Below are 24389 nucleotides of genomic sequence, written 5' to 3' on the forward strand. Positions count from 1 at the left end.
GGCCCTAGAAATAGTAGATGCATTGCTGATCATCTTCCAACATTCGATGGAATCTGGAACAGTACCCATGGATTGGAGGGTAGCTAATGGTACCCCACTATTCAAAAAAGGTGGTAGAGAGAAAACGGGGAAGTAAGCCTGACATTGGTAGTGGGGAAAATGCTAGAGTCCATTATAAAAGATGTAATAGCAGAGCACTTGGAAAACAGTGACAGGATCGGACAAAGTCAACATGGATTTACAAAAGGTAAATCATGCTTGACTAATCTACTGGAATTTTTTGAGGATGTAACTGATAAAATAGATAAGGGCAAACCAGTGGATGTGGTGTATTTGGACTTACAAAAGGCTTTCGATAAGGTCCCGCATAAGAGGTTAGCGTGTAAAGTTAAGGCACATGGGATTGGGGGGCAAGGTATTGACTTGGGTAGAGAACTGGTTGGCAGACAGAAAGCAAAGAGTTGGACTAAACGGGTCTTTTTCCGAGTGGCAGGCAGTGACTAGTGGAGTACCGCAGGGATCGGTCCTTGGACCCCAGCTATTCACAATATATATTAATGATCTAGACAAGGGAACTAGATGTAATATCTCCAAGTTTGCAGATGACACAAAGCTGGGTGGGCGTGTGTGCTGTGAGGAGGATGCCGAGAAACTCCAGGATGATTTGGACAGGTTGGGTGATTGGGCAGAAGCATGGCAGATGCAATATAACGTGGATAAATGCGAGGTTGTCCGCTTTGGTGTCAAAAACAGGAAGGCAGATTATTATCTGAATGGCAAGATTGGGAGAAGGGGAAGTGCAACGAGACCTGGGTGTCCTTGTGCACCAGTCACTGAAGGTAAGCATGCAGGTGGTTAAGAAGACAAATGGTATGTTGGCCTTCGTAGCGAGAGGGTTTGAGTACAGGAACAAGGATGTCTTGCTGCAGTTGTACAGGGCCTTGATGAGACCACATCTTGAGTATTGTGTGCAGTTTTGGTCGCATTATCTGAGGAAGGACGTTCTTGCCATGGAAGGGGTTCAGCGAAGATTCACCAGGCTGATATCTGGGATGGCAGGAATGACGTATGAGGAGAGATTGGGTCGATTGGGCTTATATTCACTGGAGTTTAGAAGAATGAGAGGGGCTCTCATTGAAACTTATAAAATTCTGACAGGAGTGGACAGACTAGGTGCAGGATGTTCCCGATGGTCGGGGAGTCCAGAACCAGGGGTCACAGTCTAAGGATAAGGGGTAAGCCATTTAGGACAGAAATGAGGAGGAATTTCTTCACCCAGAGAGTGGTGAACCTGTGGAATTCTCTACCACAGAAGGCAGTAGAGGCCAATTCATTAAATATATTCAAGGAGTTAAATATATTTCTTAAGGCTAAAGGGATCAAGGGATATGGGGAGAAAGCAGGGACAGGGTACTGAATTTGGATGATCTGCCATGATCGCATTGAATGGCGGAGCAGGCTCAAGGGGCCGAATGGCCTACTCCTGCTCCTATCTTCTATGTTTCTATGTATCTACGATGGGAAATCTGGGTCACTATTTTGGTGTTGAAAGTGGGGGAACCAACTTTTCCACTCTTCTCCCTCTGCCCCCAGTTTCTCTCAGCTCCCTCTCTCTTTCTCTAATACCCATCTCGTCCTGACTTTCTTGCCTTGCGCCCCCGGTCTTGCCTTGCACTCTTCCTGCTTCCAGTCCCCCTTTGTCTTCAATCTACTTCCAGTCTCCTCCTACCTTCTGCCTTTCTGCTCCTGGTCTTCCTCTGCTCTTCCTCTCGCTGATCCTCTGGTTTCCCGCTGCCCTCTATGGGCTCACTCCATTAGCCATTGCAGATCCATAAATAAGATATAATTTAATATATGCACTGACTATCCAAGCACTGCTGCTGTTACAACACAATTGAAGAACAGGAAGTCCATGAGAAGAGAGAGGGTGAGGAGACTAGAAGCGAGAGAGAGAAAACCTCCAGGGGAAAACCAGAAGACAGAAAAAGGATGAAGGAGAGGAAAGGAGCGAAAGAGAATGAGAAAGGGCAGAGGTAGATCAGGTATCAGTAAGAGGGAGTGGAAGATTGGGCTGGGGTGGGAGGAGAGAGCGTGAGAACAGCAAGAGACTGGGAGCCAGAGATAGGAGAACATCCTGCTGTTTGAAGATAGGACTGCTGCAGTTTTTTTTTGCTGGAATATCTCTATGTAATCAGTTGTAACAGGATTCCCAAGGCAACAGTGACACTGTAGTTGCAGGCTGTGGCCACTAGGTGGTAGTGTAGTCCCACTCTAACCTGTATCTGTTTCTGCTGACAAACTGAGTAATGCCACAGGAGATCTGCTGATAATATACACATTTTGTGACTTCTTGTACCTTTTTATACATATATACAATTCTGCATTGTTTGTATTTTGGGAAGTAGTTGACAGCAATGGTGATTCACTTCTCACTTTAGTAAAATACAATTGCTCCATAATTGGTATTAGGACTTGAACACAGAATCTAGCTGACACTCCAGTGCAGTGCTGAGGGAGTGCTGCATTGTCGGAGGTGCCGTCTTTCAGATGCAATGTTAAACCGAGGCCCTGTCTGCCCTCTCAGGTGAATGTAAAAGATCCCGTGGCACTATTTTGAAGAGCAGGGGAATTATCCCCGTGTCCTGGTCAATATTTATCCCTCAACCAACATCACCAAAACAGATTATCTAGTCAATATCACATGCTCTTTTTGGGAGCTTGCTGTGCGCATGTTGTCTGCCATGCTTCCTACATTACAACAGTGACTACGCTTCAAAAGAATTTCATTGGCTGTAAAGCGCTTTGGGACACCTCGAGGTGGTGAAAGGTGCTGTATAAATACAAGTCTTTCTTTGTTCTTTTTAGGATTCATTTTACTGCCTACTACATGGAAGCTTCCATACATTAACATACCTTGAGAGTTAAACTTACTGGCTGTTTTTCCATTTACAGTGGTGCAGCCTCCATCTAACATCAAAGTCACAGCTCTTAGTCAAAGTACAATCCGATTAGATTGGAATCCAGTGGCTGAAGCGTTCGAATATGAAATAACTGTGCATAAGAATTCCATGGAAAGTGCTGATTTAACAACTAAAAGAACATTTACTAATTTCCTGGTGCTGAATGATCTTGCACTATGTACCAATTACACCATCACCTTAAAGTCATTGAATGATTTCAACCTGCGTGGGGAAAGCGCTTCTATATATTACACAACTGAATGTAAGTAAGCCTTGTAAAGTGGATTGTACTGTCTATCCAAATGAAACAATTGCAAAATAAAACTTGGTAAATAGAGGACTTCCTAAATTGACCTTTATTTTTCAATCATCTTTTTGTCCATTTTTTGGAGTTATGATCTATTCCCTTTAAACTCCCCAGGGTAAATTATCCTAATCCCCACCCCGGGTAGTCCCTAGTTACCAGAATGGAAAAGTTGGGATAAAAAGACCCAGAAGAGTGGGTCCCAGTCCCTGTTATGATCTCCCGAGATTTCTGGCACTCTCCTGGGGGTTGTGTAGCAGCAGCTGGAGGCAGGATGGGGCTTTTCTGACCTCCCATTTCATTTCCCAGCGCGCTGGCTGGCAAGACACCCAGAGGCAAGAGCACCCGGAATACAAGGCACTGTGTCTGCCACTGACACCCTGACCAGATGGTCTGTGAGGGTGCTGGGAGTAGGCTGCAGACTTCAGGTAGGGACTTTTTTTCAAATTTCAGGAACCTACCATCCCCCACACTGCCCCAGCCACTTTTTTAACGGGGCTCACATCGTTCGGAGATCACGTCAGGTAAGTATGTCGGGTTCTCTATGTCTCCCCATTGCTGTGAATAGGTGACAGCTGCAAAAGTGGTATGAAAGCTACCATTTCACAGCTGGTCACTTTCCAATGTCAGAAGCTTGAGCCTTCATGACTTGGAAGACACTTTTGAGCTGTGTGCAGTATGGAAGTGTTTGGAGTAAACTCTCTACCCACTGTCACCTCCTTGGAGCAAGCTCTCTCACCATTGACAAATCGCTTCTGTCATCTCAACTTCAGCTGCCATTTATTCCAGCAACATCGGTGCCCTTGAAAAAATCTCACCTTGGTCCTCTGAATCCCTCCACGATCAGCCCCAACACCAACATCACCAGGCACACCAACACCAACCTTCTCTGCAATCACCTGATGCTGCACAGGACACAGGGCATCAGCACCAGACAACATTGCTGCCTGGGAGGCCAGCGATGGCATCACCATGGCCAGATTTACTTCACTTGACATTGTACACCCTGGCTGCCACATGATGCGCCAGGTTGGCGCCACCCCACACCAGCATCATAAAGCATCCCTGAAATGTCCAAGCCATTCCTGTCACACTCATCACCATTGCGAGGGGTATCGTTATGTCTCACCATTCACTGCAACTCACTAAGCCACTTCCAAAGGTGCACACAAATCTGTCCAAGAGCGCAAAGTGTTGAAAATAAATGTTTCAATGTTTGACAACACATTAACAGAAAATGTACATGAACAGTGACACCCAAGTGCCTACCCTTTTGTGTTGTTAGTTGGTATGATTGGACTAGGATGAGGGCGAATGTGAGGGATAGCTAGTGAGATGGGGAAGTGATAATGTAGATAGAGAGGGATGAGTGGAGGTGCAAGGTAAGTTGGTGTGAGTAAGGATGTGCAGGAGTAGGGTAGGGAAGGCAGAGTTATGGGGATGTGATAAGTGGCACAGCAGGATGAGGTTGAGTGTGGCTTTGCAGTAACGTTTCGTGATCTACTGAGATCATTGAATGGTTTGCACCACTGCAGTCTGGTCCTCCTGACACCATCCCTGCTTGTGTCCTCCTGTGCAATGTGCAACCAGACTGCGTTGATCTCCTGGGGAGGTCTCTTCCACCCATTGGAAGGGAAGAGAACCTCCCTGCATGCTGTGACTCTCTCCATGAGCATAAGTCATGGGAGAGCCTGGGTGCAGCCCGTGCACCTCTGTGCAGTGCTCGTCAGTGTTTGCAGCCCCTCAATGCTGCAGAACACTGACAGCACAACTGTCAAGATCAATTTGGACATGGTCCCTTTAAGGAAACCGGCTGATGACACGTCATCAAATGATGTCATCAGACCCACTCCTTTTAATTGGCCGGGAACCCCGCAGGGCGAGCTTAACAAGCCCTATTAATAGAAAATCCTTTTGACAGAGTGGCCGCAGCCGGGAGTGGGATCGGAACCTGCCAACCACCTCTCCTGCTGTGATCCCGCCTCCGCTGGGAAAATCCAGCCCTAGGTGTGAGACTTGTCCAACCATTAGATGACACAACATATGGGTATCCCAACTCATTGTGGAGCCCAACTACCTTTGAATTTAAGCTTTAATTTTTAATGGTAATATTAAATGGCCTCATTAGTTAACAAGTTAAAAAGAAATGTGGTAGCCCCAACCTAACTATGTTTATTATTCTTCTCATCCTTAGTAAGTCTTCTTGTTTTTTCTGCCCAGTCCATTGCTATTCTCCTGCATTAACAGCAGAGGAAAATCCAAACTGGTTTCCATAACATCGTTGATATTGAAGAGGTGTGTTTGAAGGCGAGGGAAGTACTGCTTTCCCTCCCTCCTCACAGTTTTGTTTTCCCCCTTCATGTGTGACCCAGACTCTGAATAGTGATATGTTGACTACAGGGGCCATCAGAGCTCAGCCTGATCCTGCTGTCAGCTGGTTTCCTTCAGGTGTCACCAGATAGCTGGTTGAGACAGGCACAGCTTCATAGAATGGTTACAGCACAGGAGGCCATTCAGCCCATCGAGCCTGTGCCAGCTCTCTGCAAGAGTTCTTCAGCTGGTCCTACTCCCCTGCCCTTTCCCCGTAGCCCTGCAATTTTTTTTCTTTCTGGTACTGATCCAATTCCCTTTTGAAAGCCGTGATTAAGTCTGCCTCCACCACCCTTTCAGGTAGTGCATTCCAGATCCTAACCACTTGATGTGTAAAAAAGTTTTTCCTCATGCCACCTTTGGTTCTTTTGCCAATCACCTTAAATCTGTGTCCTCTGCTTCTCAACCCTTCCGCCAATGGGAACAGTTTCTCTCTATCTACTCTGTCTAGACCCCTCATGATTTTGAACTCTTCTATTAAATCTCCTCTCTACCTTCTCTGCTCCAAGGAGAACAGCCCCAGCTTCTCCAGTATATCCACGTAACTGAAGTCCCTCATCCCTGGAACCATTCTCATAAATCTTTTCTGCACCCTCTCTAAGGCCTTCACATCCTTCCTAAAGTGCGGTGCCCAGAATTGGACACAACGCTCCAGTTGAGGCCGAACCAGTGTTTTCTAAAGCTTTGCCTATATCTGAATGTAGATTGACAGACTGGTAAATTGAGACTTGGATTTCTTACTCAGAAGGTCAACACTTTAGATTTGTACAAAATGTTTTGATTCATTTCCGGTCATTGAATTTTCATTTCAGATGAAATTAATATACATTACATTTCCTCTCCACAGCGATAAAACCAGTACAAAATATGAGGGCACTTTACGACTGTACTGCAGATTCAGTGGAAGTGTCGTGGAACGGCCGCCCTGGTGCCACAATCTATCGAGCAGTTGCCAGAAGCATGAGCAGTGTGATTCAGTCCTGCACTACATCAGCACTAACTTGCCAAATACCTGGACTGGAATGCAGCGAAAGCTACTCTGTAGCAGTTATAGCACAGGGCGACAAGTGCAACAGCAGCGAAAGTTTAGCCGTTACATTTGAAACTAGTACGTCTACATTCATAGCCAGCAAACTGCTGTGCTGAATTATTACACTACGTTCATATGAAAGGAACTAAGTTGTAAAAGTCAAAAGGAAGCTATGGACTGAATTTTAATGGAGAAGGCGGGGGGTCGGGGGTTTCCCGCAGGCCCTGCCAAATTTACCGGCAGGGCCTGATTTGCATGCGAGGTGAGGTGCGTTAAACCCGACCAGCTAGAGTTAAACACAAAATGAAGGTTAAAGAAGAGGCTTCCAGCCTCATTATAATATTTAAATTGATGCCCCGCCTCCTGGCAGCGGGCTGGTCGCCCCGCCCCATTCTGGCTCCCGTCCCACATCCGTTAAAACCGGAAGTGGGCGGGTTGAGGTCGGGATTCCGATTTTTTTAACACTAACTATCCCCGCTCCCAACCCACCCTTCATTTTAGGTCAAAATTGCCCCCAACTTTACAGTAGATACTGCAGATTGTTTAAAGTGAAGCCGTTTATTGCTCCTGATGAACTTTCTCATTTGTTGACATAGGCCCTGATTTTCATCTCTGTCACGTCCCATAAATCTGCACAATGTGTGTGCTACAGAGTGAAAATGTGAGCAGAGGTCAGTCACACAGGCTCTCCGCCCGCCATGCAGATGATGCGACGGTGAAAATAAATGGTGCCGCTGAAATTCAGAGTAATGATGGAAGGGAGTTTCCAAAACTACAGTTAAATTCCTGAATAACAACAGAAAATGCTGGAATAACTCAGCAGGCCAGGCAACATCTGTGGAGAGAGAAATAGAGTCAACGTTTCAGGTCGAAACCCTTTGTCAGGACTAGAGTTAAATTCCTGAAGCTGGAGCACGACTGTATTTTGATACATCATCTTATAACATAGCAACAGGAGCAGGCCATTCAGCCCCTCCAGCCTGTTCTGCCACTGAATTCGATCGTGGCTTTTTCTGTACCTCGGCTCCATTTACCCAGCTTTGCTCCACATCCCTTGATACTTTTACCAACAAAAATCTATTGATCTCAGTCCTGAAGGTTTAAGGGAGGAGAATACACCTGATCTAGTTTTAAGTAGTAAACGTGAGATGGTGGAACATCTGTATCCTGGGCAGCAGTTGAAGTACTTGAGTGCCAGTGATCCTAACACCAACATGGGCTAGATAATGAAATTAATGAACTGAATTTCAAAAGAGGTATTTTAAAGCAATGAGAGAAGAAATTGTAAAGATACATTTAAAAATAAAACTGAACTGAGAATCACAAAACATAAAATTGAATATCATAGTTTTGATATGCTGGCAAGGTAGTAAATTAATAAAGATAGAAGAATAAGGTAATTATATGACAGTAAACTTAAACCTAAATGGTTAAACAGGGAGGTTAGGATAAGCACAAGGAATAAAACAAAACATTTCAAGTGATCGCAGGAAATGAGGATGAATAAAGACTGGCAATTATAAAAGTGAAGTAAATGATAAACTCGACATTTGGGTTTGCTGTAAACAACTGAGAGTTTTCATGAGTAATACGAGTACCAGGCCAGTCGTAGCCTGACCCAAGCATTAGGTAAAGTGTAACACTTAAGTGCAGGATACTTAACCACTTAGACTGTCTGCCTCTTGAGGCTGCTCTTGTTAGTAATTGTATTTATTTGTACCTAATGGTATGTTGGCCTTCATAGCGAGAGGATTCGAGTACAGGAACAAGGATGTCTTGCTGCAGTTGTACAGGGCCTTGATGAGACCACACCTTGAGTATTGTGTGCAGTTTTGGTCGCCTTATCTGAGGAAGGATGTTCTTGCCATGGAGGGAGTGCAGCGAAGATTCACCAGACTGATACCTGAGATGGCAGGAATGACGTATGAAGAGAGATTGGGTCGATTAGGCTTATATTCGCTGGAGTTTAGAAGAATGCGAGGGGATCTCATTGAAACTTATAAAATTCTAACAGAACTAGACAGACTAGATGCAGGAAGGATGTTCCCGATGGCGGAGGAGTCCAGAACCAGGGGTCACAGTCTAAGGGTAAGGGGTAAGCCATTTAAGATTGAGATGAGGAGGAATTTCTTCACCCAAAGAGTGATGAACCTGTGGAATTCTCTACCACAGAAGACAGTTGAGGCCAATTCATTAAATATATTCAAGGAGTTAGATATATTTCTTAAGGCTAAGGGGATCAAGGGATATGGGGAGAAAGCAGGGACAGGGTACTGAATTTGGATGATCAGCCATGATCGCATTGAATGGCGGAGCAGGCTTGAGGGGCTGAATGGCCTACTCCTGCTCCTATCTTCTATGTTTCTACCTAGTGTATTGCACAAGAAGATTTGAAATCTTAATGATTTAAGCAAAAGGCATTTGTGTCAGGTTGACAATCAATATTATCTGACACAAGTCACAAGAACCTTTAACTGTTTATTAGCATTTGCAATTTAATGTAACATGTTATTTATACCTTATTTAATAATACATTCTTCTTCCATTCTTTGTGATACTTGTAGAACCCTGCACTCCTCAGAACTTCCAAGTAACTCGTGACTGCCATAGTAACAGTGTGTGGGCTTCCTGGAGTGTCAGCAGAGGTGCTTTCTTGTACAAGGTAACTGCCCTGGCCTCTGATGGGACAACAGAAGAGTGCAACACCAGGGGAACCTCCTGTCTCTTTACATTTTTCAAGTGTGGACTGGAGTATGAACTGAAACTTGTGTCAATATCAAGGAACAGGTGCAAAAGCAACATAAGTGACCCCACTACGATACGCGCAAGTATGTAATTCAATATAATCAAAAGCAACTCCAATAAAGCTCAGGTTTTCTTATTATGAGAAGTTATTTCACACTTGTTCAGGTGATCATGTTCTGTTAACAATTTGTCAACAGGTATTAACTAGCATTCTTTTTTTTCCCCGTGAGGGATTGATATGCCCTCTGGTTCCCCCACTTTTTGATGTACAAGTATGATTGGGCTGCACATTGTCTGCACTCAACAGGGAGTGTGGACAACTTGCATCTTGGTCTCTGCTAATGCCCCTATTCCTGTTTGGAGGCGATTTGCAGCAGTAATTTAGCACTGATTATACAAAATATTCAGTAAACTACTGACAAGTGCAATATGCGACATAGGGGATAGTCTTAAATTAACTCCCCGGGCAGGAACCCAACAGGATCGGGTGAATGCCGGGTTTACACCCCACCTGACATTACTCCACTGCCTTCGACTGAGAGTAAAATCGGGCTGAGTGTAAAACCAGCACTGCACCCGATCAACGGATGGGTCAGATTAAAATTTCCCCCAATAATTGATAAAAGTCTGTAATAGGCTAATGACCCTTTATAAGAAATGCTCGACTTTATAAACAACAAGACTCTGATTGGCAGATTTTACCTGTTTTGATTCTCTCCTGCCACTTTGAATATAAGCATCCCTATTTGTGCCTTATTCATTAAGTTAGGAGATTCAACATAAGTTTTCCACCTGAATCAGTATTTTCCTGTTTTTAAACACTCAATTCTTTTGCAGTCAGGCTGTCAGATAACTCAGAGATGATGGAATTCATTAAACCAAGTTGCCATGGTCCAGTCAGCAGGAAAATACTGCTTGTATCTGCGAGGAATCATTTGATACGCAGGTTACTAGATAAAAACAAACGGCACACCATTAGCTCAGAATACAAGGGGCCTGAATTTGCGATCGGAGGCTTCCTGCGGGCGGATGCCTGATCATCAAAAAATCTACGCATTTACCTGGTGGTCCGGGAGATACGGAGGCTTGCGATCCTGGGCCTCTCCTGGTAGAAATGCGTAGCGGCCCCGGGATCACGTGGGCCAGCCCAACCAATGAAAGAAGGGAACATAAGATGTAACTTGTCATGCCAATAAAGCGATTTGAATTGAATTGAATTGGAATCCCCATTCATACTTGTGGGAGTTCCGTACATATGGAACTGTCATAAATATGAATGGGGGTGACTTAAAAAATGCCGAACACATGAAATAATTTTTTTAAATTACATATATAAAATTAATTAAAATGGCATTTAATTAAATATTTTAAACTACAATTAAATTTTTTGAAATTTAAAAAAAATATATTTTAACGGGGCTAAAAATAAACTTACCTTATTGGACAGGGGATTTTAATGTATAAGTGAGTGATAACATTTTGTTTTTCTGTTTTTTAAAGCTCTTATGCTGGTAAAAGCAGGTCCTACGCCTGCTTCTACCAGGTGTAAGAATTTCACGGCCTTTCAGCGGGCGGAACTCTCCACCCGTAGGGGCCCTTTTCCCGGGGATGTGGATCATCTGTCAAGAAGATGTGCCCGGTTTAAGCGCATACGCTTCACATGCCTAAACCCGGCACTTGCACGGCACCTCGTGGGCACCTCGCAAGCACCCGTAGGGGTCGCAAAATACGGCCCTAAGAAATTCCGCTCTTCACATTGACGTAGTCATTAACAATTTAAATCTGCAAGCCAAGCTGACCTCATCTCAAATGATCGCTGTGTTATATGTTAAAGTTCAGCACGATGTGATTTCTAATTAAAATGATCCACTGCCCATTATGTATTTGAAACAATTACCATCAGAGCTGACAACATTGGATAAATGCTTGGTGTGAGACTTTTAGTCGTAAGCCATATATCTGAGGCAAAAAACATAAAAATGGCTGAAAACTAGGAGCTACATCTCTTGTGTGTGTGTGTGGTGCCGGGGGGGGGGGATTGGGGTTGAGGTTTAGCACACTAATGCTATTTTGGCAAGTGAAAAAGATGAGTGTTAAAGTGACCATTAAGGGTAGATCTTCACTGTGTGATAGTGTAAAACGGGTAATAGCGAATCTGCAGCCCGTTTTACATCTCAATTGACGTCAATGGAATTAAATATGGGGAGAGATGTAAAACGGGCGGCAGATTCGCTATCACCCGTTTTACACTATCACAAAAAGTCAAAATCTACCCCACCATTAATGTGTTAAGTGGAGCATTTACAGAGAGAAATAATTACTTATTGCACAAGTAAGAAAATAACAATGTTATTTGCAAGTGACAAATTATTGCAGATAATCTTCACCATGAAATAAGTGGATGTTCTCTGTTCATTCTCTGTTCTGTGTATACCATATTCTGTATATACCATATTCTAGGCTTTGTGTATACCATACTTTGTGCTGCCAGTGGGCAGTCTCCTCCACCAGGAATGCATATTGGAATTCCAGGCATGCACAATGCATGGTTTTCTGATTATTTAAAGCAATGGTGAGAGAATCGTGCGCAGTGAGCACCCGAGTTTCTGATATGTTCTCCTGGCAGGAGTGTCATGTCAGAAAATTACCCTGTATGGAAAGGGTTTATTTAAAATTAAAATAACTCATTTAGATTGTGCTTTGTATTTACTTTTATTGGGGATTATTACAAGCACGATGGGTGCCTTAATATTCTGTCATGTCATATGAGTTAGCCTCTTTCAAGACAGGGCTGATGGATATACTAAGAAGGGATTAAGTTAGACTTGTACCAATTACCAAGTGGATAATTGCATCCTATGATGTGGTACCGAACTGCACCAATGAAAATGGTCTTGGGGTCCATCCCAAGTCTATGCTGAGTTAACTGTTCTCAACTGGATATGTGAGGACTCTGAATTAACCTCAGGCTAAGGATGGGTAACGTCAGCTAAGGGTTCATGTTCCTGAATGACTCTGTACAGCACACTGCTAAATGGGCTGGAAAAAACCCTCCTTGCCCACCCCCACACATGACTGGCCACTTGGGTGAGAGCAGATAGCCACTGGCCACTTGGGTGAGAGCAGATAGCCACTGGCCACTTGGGTGAGAGCAGATAGCCACTGGCCACTTGGGTGAGAGCAGATAGCCACTGGCCACTTGGGTGAGAGCAGATAGCCACTGGCCACTTGGGTGAGAGCAGATAGCCACTGACCACTTGGGTGAGAGCAGATAGCCACTGGCCACTTGGGTGAGAGCAGATAGCCACTGGCCACTTGGGTGAGAGCAGATAGCCACTGGCCACTTGGGTGAGAGCAGATAGCCACGGTGGAACCGTACCCAGTATGGATCTGTGGAAAATGTTGAGGAGGAGCGAGGAAAGGGAGATTATATATGTAGCAAGAAGTGAGAGATTATTAGAATGGTATTCTGTTACTTACAAGCACAGTAATGGACTCACCTTTTTTATATTCTTTGCAGCCCCTTGTATACCCCAGGGCGTGAAAGCCTCCACTGATTGTTTGTCCAACGTTTTAACAATTTCGTGGGAACTAGCATTCGGAGCTCTGTCATATGAGACGGAGGTAGTGGGAACTAATGGAATCAAATACAACTGTAGCTCTTCGACAACCAGCTGTGCCATCCCAGGGCTACCGTGTGGGATCGGTTTCATAGTATTTGTTATTGCTTTTGACAATGAATGTGACAGTGGCAGATCTTACTACGATATCACTGAAACAGGTAGAATACATCACTTTAATTACTTTTTTTGCATTTAATTAGTAGTTTATTTTCAGTATTTTGCGATTAAAGCCTTAAAGGGACCACCTGGTAACACAGGTTTTCCTGAATGTCATGAAAGCAAATGGCTCCAGTGTACACAGGATTCTAATGTGATACTGACAAGCTGCTGCTCAAGGGAATTGGTAGTTTGGGGCCATCGGAGGTGGTGACAGAAGTGGCAAGGTTTTAGTGCTGATAAAAGTCTATGGGGGAGAAATTCGGTATCGCCCCGTTTGGGGCGCAATTATCGGCTGGGCGCAAAGTTTAGCGCCTGGCACTAATTATCGCCTCCGACTGCAAACTTGGCTTTTATCGCCCCTGGAGGTGATTGGAACACTAAATCAGGTGCTGCACACCTGCCTTAAGGCGCAAAGGCCAAGGAGCGAGGCACTACCTCAGAGCGCTGGTGAAGCTTATGCGATGTCAGTCAGCAATGGAACACAGACACACTGGCCAGTTCTTAAAGGGGAGGGTTGGTCGTGCTCTCCATCCATACCCTGCTCATTGCAGCCTTGAATCTCGGCCTGGAGAGACCTGTACACCAAATCTGTTGGAAAGAACAATGGAAAGGCCCAGGGAAAGAGCTCAAAGTGCAGTCCCCATAGTCTCTTCTAAATCGATGCAGGTTCTTTTTTATTTGATCTTCCTTGCAAAGTGCTGCTCAGTACCCAAAACTCCTCAACACAGCTTTGAATATCTCCTGCAGTCTCTCTCTTGCTCTCAGAGTGCGTGGTGAAAAAATGTCACCGACAAAAAAAGGCAGGAAGCAGTCGCCTTTAAATAGCGCTCCCCCAGTTCCTTCCCAACTGCAAAACACTCCCCTCAACCTGTCGTTGCTAGCGGCAGGCGGTAAGACAGGGGACGCCACTCAATATCCGGTCCGGGGCATTGCACGCTCGACTGACGTCACGATCTGCCGGCGCAGGAGATCGTGGTGGTAGGGTTTAGCACCGCCGCAAAATGTCTAGTCAATTTCATGAGCGGCGCAAACATCACCGCGCACGGGTGCTAGTTGCTTTGCGCCACATTAGCGCCCTCTTAAGGCGTTAATGGGAGGCGCAAACCAACCGAATTTTTCCCCCTATGTAAAAATTAGGATGTGAAGAGCTATTTAAATGTCCCATGAAGGTCAGGAAAGGCACAAAATGGGGTCAATGGCATCACAGGTAGATTTGCTTTGCTGAGAAGAGATGTCCTTTTTAAAAAAATTCGTTCCTGGGATGTGGGCATCGCTGGCAAGGTCGGTATTTATTGCCCATCCCTAATTGTCCTTGAGAAGGTGGTGTTGAGCCGCCTTCTTGAACCGCTGCAGTCCGTGTGGTGAAGGTACTCCCACAGTGCTGTTAGGTAGGGAGTTCCAGGATTTTGACCCAGCGATGATTAAGTTATAGGGACTGTTCCTGTTCCACCATGTGCAAAGAAAATATCGACAATTGGTGGTTAAATCATTAGGAAGGCACTTCGCCATCCAATTTAACTGCTACTACAGAGTGTAATCTTGAATTTTAAAAAAAATAATAAAACATGGAGGCTTTGTGCTTCCCTTTTGGTCACCTCTTTGTAGCAATGTTTCAATTATAGTTTTTTTGAGTTAAACTACTCTTTGCATTGGAATAGATCTGCCTGCCATTTGTTCTAGTGACAGTGGTGCAAACTGAAGGGGAGTGGAGGAAGATTTTTTTAATGCTACTTAGTACTGCAAATACACAAAGGAATAAGCCCAATTTCCCCCATTTTGATTCTTGTTAGAACATAAGAATTAGGAGCAGGAGTAGGCCATACGGCCCCTCGAGCCTGCTCCGCTATTCAATAAGATCATGGCTGATCTCCGACCTCAACTCCACTTTCCTGCCCGATCCCCATATCCCTTGAGTCCTCTAGAGTCCAAAAATCTATCTATCTCAGCCTTGAATATACTCAATGATTCAGCATCCACAGCCCTTTGGAGCAGAGAATTCCAAAGATTCACAACCCTCTGAGTGAAGAAATTCCTCCCCATCTCAGTTTTAAAAGGCCGACCCCTTATCCTGAGACTATGCCCCCCTAATTCTAGACTCTCCAACCAGGGGAAACAACCTCTCAGCATCTATCCTGTCAATTCCTCTCAGTATCTTATATGTTTCATTGAGATCACCTCTCATTCTTCTAAACTCCAGAGTGCATAGACCCAATCTACTCAATCTCTCCTCATAGGACAACCCTCTCATCCCAGGAATCAATATAGTGAACATTCGTTGCACTATCTCCAAGGCAGGTATATCCTTCCTTAGATAAGGAGACCATAACTGTGCACAGTACTCCAGGTGTGGTCTTACCAAAGCCCTATGCAATTGTAGCAAGATTTCTTTACTCTTATACTCCAACCCCCTAGCAATAAAGGCCAACATGCCATTTGCCTTCCTAACTGCTTGCTGTACCTGCATGCTTACTCTCTGTGTTTCTTGTACTAGGACACCTAAAATCTCTGAACACCAACATTTAATAGTTTCTCCCCATTTAAAAATATTCTGTTTTCCTATTCTTCCCACCAAAGTGAATAACCTCACATTTCCCCACGTTATACTCCATCTGCCACCTTATTGCCCATTTGCTTAACCTGTCTATATCCCTTTTCAGGCTCTTTGTGTCCTTCTCACTGCTTATTTTCCCACCTTGCTTTGTATAGTCAGAAAACTTGGATATATTACACCCGGTCCCATCATCTAAGTCATTAATATAGATTGTAAATACCTGAGACCCAAGCACTGATCTTTGCAGCACCCCACTAGTTACAGCTTGCCAATCTGAAAATGACCTGTTAATCCCTGCTCTCTGTTTCCTGTCCATTAACCAATCCTCTATCCATGATAATACATTAACCCCAACCCCATGAGCCCTTATCTTACGTAACAACCTTTTATGTGGCACCTGATCGAATGCCTTTTGAAAATCCAAATATACTACATCCACTGGTTCCCCTTTATCTACCTTGCTAGTTACATCCTCAAAAAAACTCAAATAAATTTGTCAAACATGATTTCCCTTTATAAAACCATGTTGACTCTGCCTAATTGTTTCCAATCTCTATTAGGGATGAGCGTTGCAATTTTTTTTGGAAAGTAATTCAGATTTGCAAAGTTTGCATGGCTTGATTCAGAACTGAAAAATTAAAAATTGTTGAATCACTGGGGAGAGTCTTTAATGTACCACCTACATGTAAAAGAAATGGATGAATGGCCCCATAGCGTCATAGTAATATAGCCATTAGTTTGTGATGGAAATAAAGTGGATTGGGCACACACCGTTACAGAACATTGATATGTATTAAGTTTCATGGGAGGCTAGTAGCTAAGTTTCTATACTACAAGATGTGTCAGCAACACTTCAAGCATCACACTGTCACTCATGAGCATTTCTGCGTCACACTTAAACAAAAAGATATTTAAAAAGCCATTAATTTCCAATATACAAAGTAATGTTCTCACCAACAGAAAATGCCTTCTAACTGACTTCAGGAATCACACTTCAAAAAATATATATTTTTAAAAAGAGTGCCAGTCTGCTGTCTAATTAACCTAAGGTTCTACATATGAGCAGTCAGTCTTTAACTGAGCTATGAAGGCACAGCAATTACACCTTGTGGCCTTAAAAGGGCACACACGCATGCACATTAACAGGCCAATCGAGTGTCCTGCCACAGCTTGCCGTAATTATAATGGTGAAGCCCGAGAATCAATATAGGACGGTACATGTGCTTCTGGCACGCCCGTTTTTGGTCACTAATGAATTTAGGCCCCCATATTACTACATGTGGAACAAAAGAGCTTATAAATCAGAATTACTTGGAGTTTGAGAGTAGCTTTTGAACAGCTTACATTTTAAAAGGGCACCATCACCCTGTTGAGCATAGGTATGTGTGTGATTCAGATAACAGTTATTAGCGATGGTGATTGCATTAACCAAGATAGTAGTGAGCTGTGAGTCCGACAATATTTTTACAGTATACTGCTAATGAAGTATACATTTTATAAATGTTTACAGAAGACTTGCATTTGACATTCTGAATGGCACTGATTGCAACACATAGGAATACCTAGGCTGTACGCTAAACACATGACGAGGGCAAGGTTTGATGGTGTGTTAGAACCTCGCCAGCAGGCATGGCTCTGATTAGCGATGACAGAAATTACTATAAATATAAATAAACATTCAAAATCTTCAATATGATTACTGCATTTAGAGGCGATCGTGATATACAATTTACATTGAGTAGAGATTGTGATACACAATATTAAATTTATCAGTGATTATCTAACATTGCAGTGTAATAGTTCAGAGAAAAGCTTTAATAAACTACATCATTCTAAGTAAATAATTGTCCTCTTCTCCAGCGCCCTGCCCCCCACAGGATGTTCATACTCAGGTGGACTGTGATACCAACAGAGCCATTGTTATATGGAACAAGTATGATGGTGCAATCAGCCATATGGTCTCTGCTAATGGAAGTGATGGGACTCGCCATGTGTGTACAACAATAGATACAAACTGCTGGCTGTCAGACCTGACGTGTGGCCGAGTATATGTTGCAACTGTCATTGCATCAAATTACCAATGCAACAGTTCTCAAAGCTCTCCTGTTAATATTGAGACAGGTAATTTTTGTATTGTAATAGATAAGTTAAAGATTAAGTGGTGCATCAGTGTTAACTATTGGGAAACGCTGGAACTTTCCATATTGTAAATTATGTTAGAGATCCCATCAATGCATGAAGTGCATTGGGACATTTTACTATATTAAAAGCGATATATAAATGCAGGTTGTTGTTGTTTTGTGATCAGAGAGCAACTTATTAGCAACTTTTCCAAAAAGAATACTTCGACAGAATTCCGAGCCCCTCAGCACATTACTAACTTTAAACAAGATTCCTTATACAGAAGCTTTGGAAATTTAAATCACAAAGCATTACCAAGTTTCTTTTCTTTTAGAAATACTGGCCCTGATATTTACGAGGAGGCGGGGAGGGAGCATTTTTGCCATCAGAAGAATGGGTTTCCCTCAGGTCCTGGCGAATTTCACGGCAGGGCCTGATTACCATTTTTGAAATCCGTTTCCCGGCCATAGCCAGCCAGATTGAGTGGGTAGGCCTGCAGCAGCAGGCCGCAGCTGGGGAGCGTAGAGGAGGGAGGGTGAGATTCGGGGTCTGTGGGGGGGACATCAATAGGGGACCCCTGAGCGTTCAGGGAGGAGCGGGCCATGCAGGATATCGGGAGGGCATCAGATCGTCCGGGGCGGGGGAGGGATGTCCGATCGCTGGGACGTTTAACAGGTTTTCTTGGGGGGCCAGGGGGAAGCACTCCTACTCCTCTTGGCCCACAAGCAGTGCTGGAAAAGCACTTACCTCTTCTACACAGTGTAATGTATATACGTTTAAGGGGGGAACTACTTTTTACAGCTCATGTATACTGTAGTACCGGCAGTGACCACACCTGTATATAGCACTGAGTAGTAATCTGTACAGTTCAGTTCCAGAGTGAGCCACGTTGAGTAAACACCTGTTGTACCGTTCTCCTGCAGTCTGTGTCTTACTACTGACGGACACAACATTGGTGACGAGACAAATTCGATCCTACCTGCAACTCTGCATCACCTCCCAGGGATTCGTTCCTGGAGACCAGTAGATTGGAGGTCAAGGCCAGAGACACGGGCGTCGACCACGGGCAACCGCCCAGTCATCCAGCAGAGACTTGAGAATTGCGGGGGAGGCTGTTGAGAGCCAGGCTTGGCTTTCCAGTCGCGGTGGTCCAGCAAAACGGGCTGGCAAAAGGTAGTGCGCAGACCCTTCCCGGACAGCGGCGGGCTAGAGCCCGACCGAGCAGCACAGCAAAGGGCCGAGCAGCGTCGACGGGGGAGAGAGAGAGAGGGCAGAGCGCACAGGGCGCAGCCGGTGTTCAGGGGCCGAGCAGCGTCGAGGAGAGGGAGAGAGACGCGCAGAAGCCCACGAGGTGCCGCCATTGCCATGAGGACCGCCGAGAGCGGCGTTGGCAGCAGCGCAGGAGAAGCGCGCGAAACCTACAGGGCGCCGCCATTGCGAGGACCGCCGAGAGCGGCGTTGGCAGCAGCGGGGGAGGAAGGAAAGCGCGGGAGACGCCATTTTAAACCACACCCAAAATGCCGAAGAGTGGCAGTATCACAGCATTTGACAATGAAGTCGAAGATTGGGCTACATATGTCGAATGAATAGAGGTATACTGCAAGGCAAATGAGGTGTCAGATGACAAGAAAGCGCCGGTATTGTTAAATTTAATGGGTGCAAAGACGTATGGCTTATTACGAAATCTAGTAACCCCAGTGAAGCCAGTGGAAAAGAGTTTTGGAGACATAGTGACGATACTACAGGAACATTTAAACCCCACACCGCTGCTGATAGTAGAAAGATTCAAGTTTCACAAACGGAACCAGCATAAGGATGAAAGCAATGTTGAATATTTAACAGAACTGCGCAAACTATCGAAACACTGCCAGTTTGGAACGGGACTGGCAGATACCTTAAGGGACAAGTTTGTGTGTGGGCTTCAAAGTGAAGGAACCCAGAAACGGCTTTTATCTGAAAAGGACCTTACGCTGGACAAGGCTTTCAGCATTGTGGTATCATATGAAGCAACAGCACGGGGCGCTGCAGAGGTACAACAGAGACCGCAAGAATATGGCACAAACGAAATGTCATATAGAACAGAGAAGTGCTATCGCTGCGACAGAACAACACACGACCACAATGATTGCTGGTTCAAGGACAAAGTGTGCAGACAGTGTGGAAAAGTGGGACACATAGCATGAGTCTGCAGGTCGGGAAAGAAAACCAGCAATAAGAAATCTCAAAGAAAAGTACAAGAAGGTACATAAGGTGACGGAGAATAGTTCAGACGAACAAAAGAGTGATACCGACTCCGAAAGCAGGGAGCTGAGTTGTCTGAAACTACATAATGTGATCAAAACGGAGGATCACCGAACCATTTGGGTCACTCTCAAGGTAGCAGGAGTCCAGGTAAAAATGGAATTGAACACAGGATCAGCCCTAACAGTCATAAACCAATGGGACTACGAGCGGCTATTCTCACACATACCCTTGAGAGACACACAAATTATTTTGAAGACGTACACGGGGCAAAAAGTCTACTCCAAAGGAAAAATAAGGGTGACCGTTATATATAACGGTAAGGAAACACCAAAACTAGACCTGTATGTATTGCAAGATGGAGGACCACCATTACTGGGACGTGAATGGATCCGGAAAATACAGCTGGATTGGCATTCCATACAAGCACTGACTGTGGCTGCCAAAAAGGATGACGACGTCACACCTGGGCGACTGTCAAAGATCCTAACCGACGCACAAGAAATGTTCCAGCAAGGACTCAGAACACTAAAAAGCATGACAGCAACAATTAAAATCGAAGAAAACGCAAGCCCAAAATTTTTTAAGACCAGACCGGTACCTTATGCGATCCGCCCAGCTGTCGAAGCAGAGCTGGAGAGTTTGGAACGTTCAGGAGTACTGTCCAAGGTAGACTGGAGCAAGTGGGCTACACCCATCGTCCCTGTGATGAAAAAGTCGTTGAGCAGCACGCCTGGGGAACCTAGGAAGGTTCGCATCCGTGGGGACTTTAAGGTAACAGTGAACCCAGTCCTTCACACCGTGCAATATCCACTTCCGCGGATTGAAGATATTTTCACCTCGCTATCTGGAGGGAAACGCTTCACTAAGATTGATCTGGCCCAGGCGTATCTGCAAATGGAGGTAGAAGAAGCATCAAAAAAATACCTCACAATCAACACCCATAAAGGTCTCTACCAATACAACCGGCTGGTATTCGGGGTAGCATCAGGTCCGGCTATTTGACAAAGGGCAATGGAACAAGTCCTGCAAGGGATCCCAGGGACCCAGTGTTATTTGGACAACATCCTGGTCACGGGCGAAAATGACAGTGATCATCTCGCCAACCTGGAGCAGGTGCTCGCTAGATTGAAGGAATATGGGCTCCGAGCTAACCGCCCCAAATGCGAGTTTTTAAAAAAACAGATCTCGTATTGTGGCCACGTTATCGATAAAGAGGGGTTACATAAGTCCCCAGAAAAGATTGAGGCAGTAGTCAAGGCTCCAGCACCGGAAAACGTGTCACAACTGAGGTCGTTCCTCGGGCTGGTAAACTACTACCATAAGTTCTTGCCAAATTTGTCTACAATACTACACCCACTGAACACCCTACTGCAAACTGGGGTGCCATGGAAGTGGAGTGACGAATGTAAACGAGTCTTCCAGAAGAGCAAAACACTAATCACATCGAATGAGGTATTGGCTCATTTCAACCCAGCACTACCAATTCGGTTGGCGTGTGATGCATCACCCTACGGCATTGGAGCGGTGCTGTCGCACAAATTTTTGGACGGCTCAGAGAGGCCAATAGCATTTGCGTCACGATCACTAACCTCAGCCGAGCGTAACTACGCCCAGATTGACAGGGAGGCCCTCAGCCTAGTGTGGGGAGTGAAAAAGTTCAATCACTATCTGCACGGGCAGAAATTCACCTTGCTGACTGATCACCAGCCTCATCTCCATTTTTAATCCGAAGAAGGGCGTTCCGGTGATGACTGCGCAACGACTACAAAGATGGTCACTCTTTCTAGGGGCGCACCACTATGAGATTGAATATAAGGGCACGAAACAGCACGGAAATGCTGATGGGCTATCGCGCCTGCCACTGCCTACTGCGGAGGAAGCACCAGCAGTGGATCCTGTCGAAATATTTCATTCGCCTGTAGTTGAATACCTACCGGTAACTAACGCTCGTATAGAACAGGAGACCCGAAATGACCCGACACTGTCTCGGGTATATGATTTGATGGTGAAGGGATGGCCAGCACATGGCGACTCACTGTTGCCAGCATTCTCGACAAGAAGAGAACAGCTGTCAGTGTGCCGGGAGACCTTGATGTGTGGATCCCGAGTGGTAATTCCACCCAAGTTAAGGGATAGAGTGCTCAATGAGCTTCATGAGGGTCATCTGGGAGGGGTAAAAATGAAAAGCCTTGCCAGGGCTTATGTGTGGTGGCCGGGAATCGATAAACAAATTGAGGACCTGACCAAGAGCTGCTCAGGATGCCAGAAAGTCCAAAATGCACCACCATATGCCCCTCTACACCCATGGGAGTGGCCCTCATCTCCATGGCAACGGGTGCATATTGATTTTGCTGGTCCATTCATGGACTCAATGTTCTTAATAGCCGTGGATGCGCACTCGAAATGGCCTGAGGTCATCAAAATGTCCTCCACCACCACGGAGAAAACTATTGCAGTCCTACGGACCATTTTTGCCAGGAATGGCTTGCCAGAACAGATTTGCTCCGATAACGGACCACAGTTTGTGTCCGAAGAGTTCCGGGGGTTTATGAAGAAGAATGGGGTAAGGCATTACACATCCGCCCCGTATCATCCAGCCACAAATGGATTGGCTGAGAGGTTCGTACAAACCTTTAAGAAGGCAATAAAGGCTATGTACAATGACAACATTCCGCTGCAGCATAAGGTGGACAATTTCCTGTTCGCCTACCGGAATGCAACACATGCAGTCACCAACTAGGCCCCGGCCATGATGTTCTTTAACCGAAGGTTAAGATCTCGCCTGGATTTGCTCAGACCAAACGTACGAAGAGATGTTGAGAGTAAGCAATTCCAGCACATCCATGAGAAGCCAACAAGGAGCTTCAATGTCGGGCAACCAGTCTTGGCCCGCGACTACCGAACAGAAAAATGGCATCCAGGAACGATATGCACACGGCAGGGCCCACTAATGTACACAGTGGACGTTGGGGAGAACATCGTGAGATGCCATGCTGACCAGATCCTAGAGTCACAGGAACAAATCAACCCCATGCCTCGCCCATACGTACCTGGTGAGGAATCCAACGTACGGGTCGCATCTACCCCAGAAACAGTAGCATCGGAAGCTGATGACCCAACCGACGACAGGGGGCCAGAATCGCCTCCGCACCAAGAGCGAGACACTCGGGAAAGGCGCTATCCAGAAAGGATCAGGAAGCCTCCCCAAAGACTGAATATATAAATGGACTATTTTCAGCTAACGTTGTATGTTAAAAGTGTTAATTGTAATTAGTTTGACATTTAATTGTTAAATGAGTGTTATGGTACTGTTAATCTAAAGGGGAGGAATTGTAATGTATATACCTTTAAGGGGGGAACTACTTTTTACAGCTCATGTATACTGTAGTACCGGCAGTGACCACACCCGTATATAGCACTGAGTAGTAATCTGTACAGTTCAGTTCCAGAGTGAGCCACGTTGAGTAAACGCCTGTTGTACCGTTCTCCTGCAGTCTGTGTCTTACTACTGACGGACACAACACACAGCAGTCCTTGCCTCCCATTAGCTGCCAGGTTTCCAGAGGCCCGGGAAACCTGGCCACCCAGTGTTAAAGCTGGAACAGAGAAAGAAATGTGAGGCACTCAGCCTCATTAAAATATTGAAATGAGCGGCCCGCCTCCTGGGAGCGGGTTGGTCACATGCCCGCCTCCATTTAAACCGGAGGTGGGTTGGGTTTGGCTTTGAAATTTTTTACTTCCCACTCGACCCAAACCCACCCGTTTTTAGGGTTAAATCCCCCCCCCTCCCACAGACTCACCTGCTGAAATCTGGAATATTAACAAAATTACCCATTGTTTGCACTAACTATTGCCAGCTGTGAAGATGGTGTGCCATAGATGCAAGTCCATTGGGAAATGTCTGATATTATCCAGCCATTTTAGCTTGGAATCTTTAAAGCCCACGAAATAAACATAAAACCATCAGCTTATCCATTTAGGGTGGATTTTTATCCAAACTCCAGTAAAAAGATTTCCCTTTTATAATCGAAAAGGTTTTTATTGGACAGAATTATATTTGTACAGAGAGCAATCACAGACAAAGTAAAATCTTCATAGATAGCATAGAATACAATTCATAGAGGTGCTTGCTATCGGGGCAGTTCCCAGTTTGTCAATTTTATCATTGATTTTTGTTCAAGTCAGCATAATATCCTGTTCTGTAAACTACTCTAGGTGAAAGGTACTTTGTAAAGCCACAGCATCTCCACCAGTGTTACATCGAGGTCATCTCTTTCACCCG

The 24389-nt window shown here is 45.0% G+C and overlaps 1 protein-coding gene across 1 annotated transcript in view; it reads left to right on the plus strand.

Annotated features, from left to right (window-relative positions):
- The window catches only part of LOC147121900 (fibronectin-like), a 124183-nt gene that overhangs the window by 71215 nt on the left and 28579 nt on the right, over positions 1-24389 (plus strand). The window contains exons 5-9 of the mRNA XM_085978040.1: positions 2953-3222; positions 6482-6742; positions 9229-9492; positions 12930-13190; positions 17603-17863. Coding sequence (XP_085834166.1) covers positions 2953-3222; positions 6482-6742; positions 9229-9492; positions 12930-13190; positions 17603-17863 — 1317 coding nt within the window. The remainder of the gene's footprint in view (positions 1-2952; positions 3223-6481; positions 6743-9228; positions 9493-12929; positions 13191-17602; positions 17864-24389) is intronic.

The sequence above is a fragment of the Somniosus microcephalus genome, chromosome 3 (assembly GCF_052327205.1).
Source record: "Somniosus microcephalus isolate GS21.2 chromosome 3, FLI_Smic_1.0, whole genome shotgun sequence".
NCBI lineage: Eukaryota > Metazoa > Chordata > Chondrichthyes > Squaliformes > Somniosidae > Somniosus > Somniosus microcephalus.